Below are 3,523 nucleotides of genomic sequence, written 5' to 3' on the forward strand. Positions count from 1 at the left end.
CATGATGTAACAGAACAGGAAATGTAACGGTTTCAGTTAGGACAGCAAGCGTGCGATCTGTTGTCGCGTTCTGTTGCTCGCGTCGCGAGCGGTTAGGACGCGGTGTGACGTACCGTGGGCCAGGTCCTCGAACGTCTGGGCCAGCTCTTTCATGGAGAGCTTGGTCTCCGTCTCGCTCTCCAGCTTGGACAGTTCCCTCAGCATGTTACAGCCGCTCAGCGCGCTCAGCACCGACTCCCCCGCCTGGGACAGAGAGACGGCGTCCATCAACGCCTCAGCTTCAGGTTAAAGAGCTAATGCTAATATGCTAATCGGTTGCGGCTAAGTAGGACGCTAAGACCAGCAGAGGCTAACCACCATGGCCGTCCTTCTCTTGAAGTACATATACCGTGAAATATTGTTCATTTGAGCTTGACCGGCGACACTGGAAACATATTTTGCATGTAAATAGATGACTTATGTACAGAAGTAAGTCGTAAAGGTGTTTTATAATCCCATATGGGATGGGCCGACAGTAGGCATGACACTTAAATAATTCATTCATTCATTCATTCATTCATTCATTCATTCATTCATTCATTCATTCATTCATTCATTCATTCATTCATATACCCAGCTCTAGCTGTGTGAAAGCATGCCCCGCTAACTTGAGATAATCACAACTCAACTGATATCTTGAAGAGCTATTTTGACTCTAACAGTTAACATTAATAACTATAATATAATGCAATAAAATACAATAAGTGCTTAGGCGGAAGGATTGTTGTAGTACTTCTTGATGTTCTCTCAGACCCAGCACCTGGCCTACTAAGGTTGGAAGTGCGCACGGCTCTTTAGCCTTCTCCTCTCGGAGGTTCTTACCATCTCCCAGAAGTAGACGGCCATCTCGCTGCGGTTCTGCAGCACGGCCCAGATGAAGAGGGAGGCCCAGGGAGAGAGGCAGCGCTGGTCCCGGTACCCACACTCCCCCAGGAGCAGCTTGTTCACATGCTGGGGAGCAGGGAGGTCGGGGAGGAGGTGGGGAGGGAGAGGATGGGGGGTGGACAGCTCTTACACGGAGCGAGACATTGGGCCGTTCGCCAATCATTCCTAAGAAGAGTTTTCGTCTTAAAAGCCACGATGTTTTCACAAGGATTCTGACATTCACCAACACTTTCTTATCTCATTTGAGCACTCTTGACTTCTCTCTCGCCAACTTTTCTTTTCAGTTTCTGTGTGTGGTTTCTGTGTGTGATTTGTGTGTGTGATGTGTGTGATTTGTGTGTGATTTGTGTGTTATTTGGTTGTGATTTGTGTGATTTGTGTGTGATTTCTCTGTGATTTGTGTGTGATTTGTGTGATTTCTGTGTGATTTCTGTGTGATTTCTGTGATTTCTGTGATTTGTGTGTGATTTGTGTGTGATTTGTGTGTGATGTGTGTGATTTCTGTGATTTCTGTGTGATTTCTGTGATTTGTGTGTGATTTGTGTGTGATTTGTGTGTGATTTGTGTGTGATTTCTGTGTGATTTCTGTGTGATTTCTGTGTGACCCCGTGGCCCTGCAGTCTGGTGACCCCTCATGGGGACCGAGGGCTCGTTTGCTAATCAGGAGTAGATCGGTGCGGTACGTTCTTCTCTATGAGGACGATGGTATTCATCGTTCTAAGAACACAGGTGAGAACCGTTCTGCGCTTCAAGAACACCTTCACGACTCTGGACTTTTCTTCAGACTTTTCTCAAGAACAAACTGAAGAAGAAACTTGATGTTGGTGAACGAGGCGCAGTGTTGCCATGGCGGCGGTCGTGGGCGGTCCCTCGTACCTTCAGCGCTCTCCTGGTGCTGACGCTGTGCTCCAGACCCAGGGGCCCGTAGTAGAACGGCTGACACACGTCGCCCAGGACATCCCATAATAACCGGGACACCTGCAACACAACCAGAGAGGACTGAGGCTCGTCAACACTATCACCAGAGCATCAGCCAACATGGCGTCCCAACACAGCCCAGTGCATACTACATTACAGTATACTACACTACATTACAGCACACTAACCCTACAGTATACTACACTACACTACAGCACACTAACCCTACACATACTACACTACAGCACACTAACCCTACAGTATACTTCACTACACTACAGCACACTAACCCTACACACACTACACTACAGCACACTAACCCTACAGTATACTACACTACATTACAGCACACTAACCCTACACACACTACACTACACTACAGCACACTAACCCTAAAGTATACTACACTACACTACACTAACCCTACACATACTACATTACAGCACACTAACCCTACACACACTACACTACAGCACACTAACCCTACAGTATACTACACTACACTACAGCACACTAACCCTACACATACTACACTACAGCACACTAACCCTACAGTATACTTCACTACACTACAGCACACTAACCCTACACACACTACACTACAGCACACTAACCCTACACACACTACACTACAGCACACTAACCCTACAGTATACTACACTACACTACAGCACACTAACCCTACAGTATACTACAGTACACTACAGCACACTAACCCTACACATACTACACTACACTAACCCTACAGTATACTAGAGCACACTAACCCTACAGTATACTACACTACACTACAGCACACTAACCCTACACATACTACACTACAGCACACTAACCCTACACATACTACACTACAGCACACTAACCCTACACACACTACACTACAGCACACTAACCCTACAGTATACTACATTACAGCACACTAACCCTACACACACTACACTACATTACAGCACACTAACCCTACACATACTACACTACACTATAGCACACTAACCCTACACATACTACACTACAGCACACTAACCCTACACACACTACACTACAGCACACTAACCCTACAGTATACTACACTACACTACAGCACACTAACCCTACACACACTACACTACAGCACACTAACCCTACAGTATACTACACTACATTACAGCACACTAACCCTACACACACTACACTACAGCACACTAACCCTACAGTATACTACACTACATTACAGCACACTAACCCTACACACACTACACTACAGCACACTAACCCTACAGTATACTACACTACATTACAGCACACTAACCCTACACACACTACACTACACTACAGCACACTAACCCTAAAGTATACTACACTACACTACACTAACCCTACACATACTACATTACAGCACACTAACCCTACACACACTACACTACAGCACACTAACCCTACACACACTACACTACAGCACACTAACCCTACACACACTACATTACAGCACACTAACCCTACACACACTACACTACAGCACACTAACCCTACAGTATACTAGAGCACACTAACCCTACAGTATACTACACTACACTATAGCACACTAACCCTACACACACTAGATTACAGCACACTAACCCTACACACACTACACTACAGCACACTAACCCTACACACACTACACTACAGCACACTAACCCTACACACACTACACTACAGCACA

General features: G+C 45.8%; 1 protein-coding gene across 1 annotated transcript in view; it reads right to left on the reverse strand.

Moving 5' to 3' along the window:
- trpm4a (transient receptor potential cation channel, subfamily M, member 4a) overlaps nucleotides 1–3,523 on the reverse strand; it is a gene marked incomplete at both ends in the record, with an annotated part of 25,757 nt that overhangs the window by 13,546 nt on the left and 8,688 nt on the right. Inside the window, 3 exon segments of the mRNA XM_084461007.1 lie at nucleotides 114–243; nucleotides 862–990; nucleotides 1,801–1,902. Coding sequence (XP_084317133.1) covers nucleotides 114–243; nucleotides 862–990; nucleotides 1,801–1,902 — 361 coding nt within the window.

Source organism: Borostomias antarcticus, assembly GCF_949987555.1.
Source record: "Borostomias antarcticus genome assembly, chromosome: 35".
NCBI lineage: Eukaryota > Metazoa > Chordata > Actinopteri > Stomiiformes > Stomiidae > Borostomias > Borostomias antarcticus.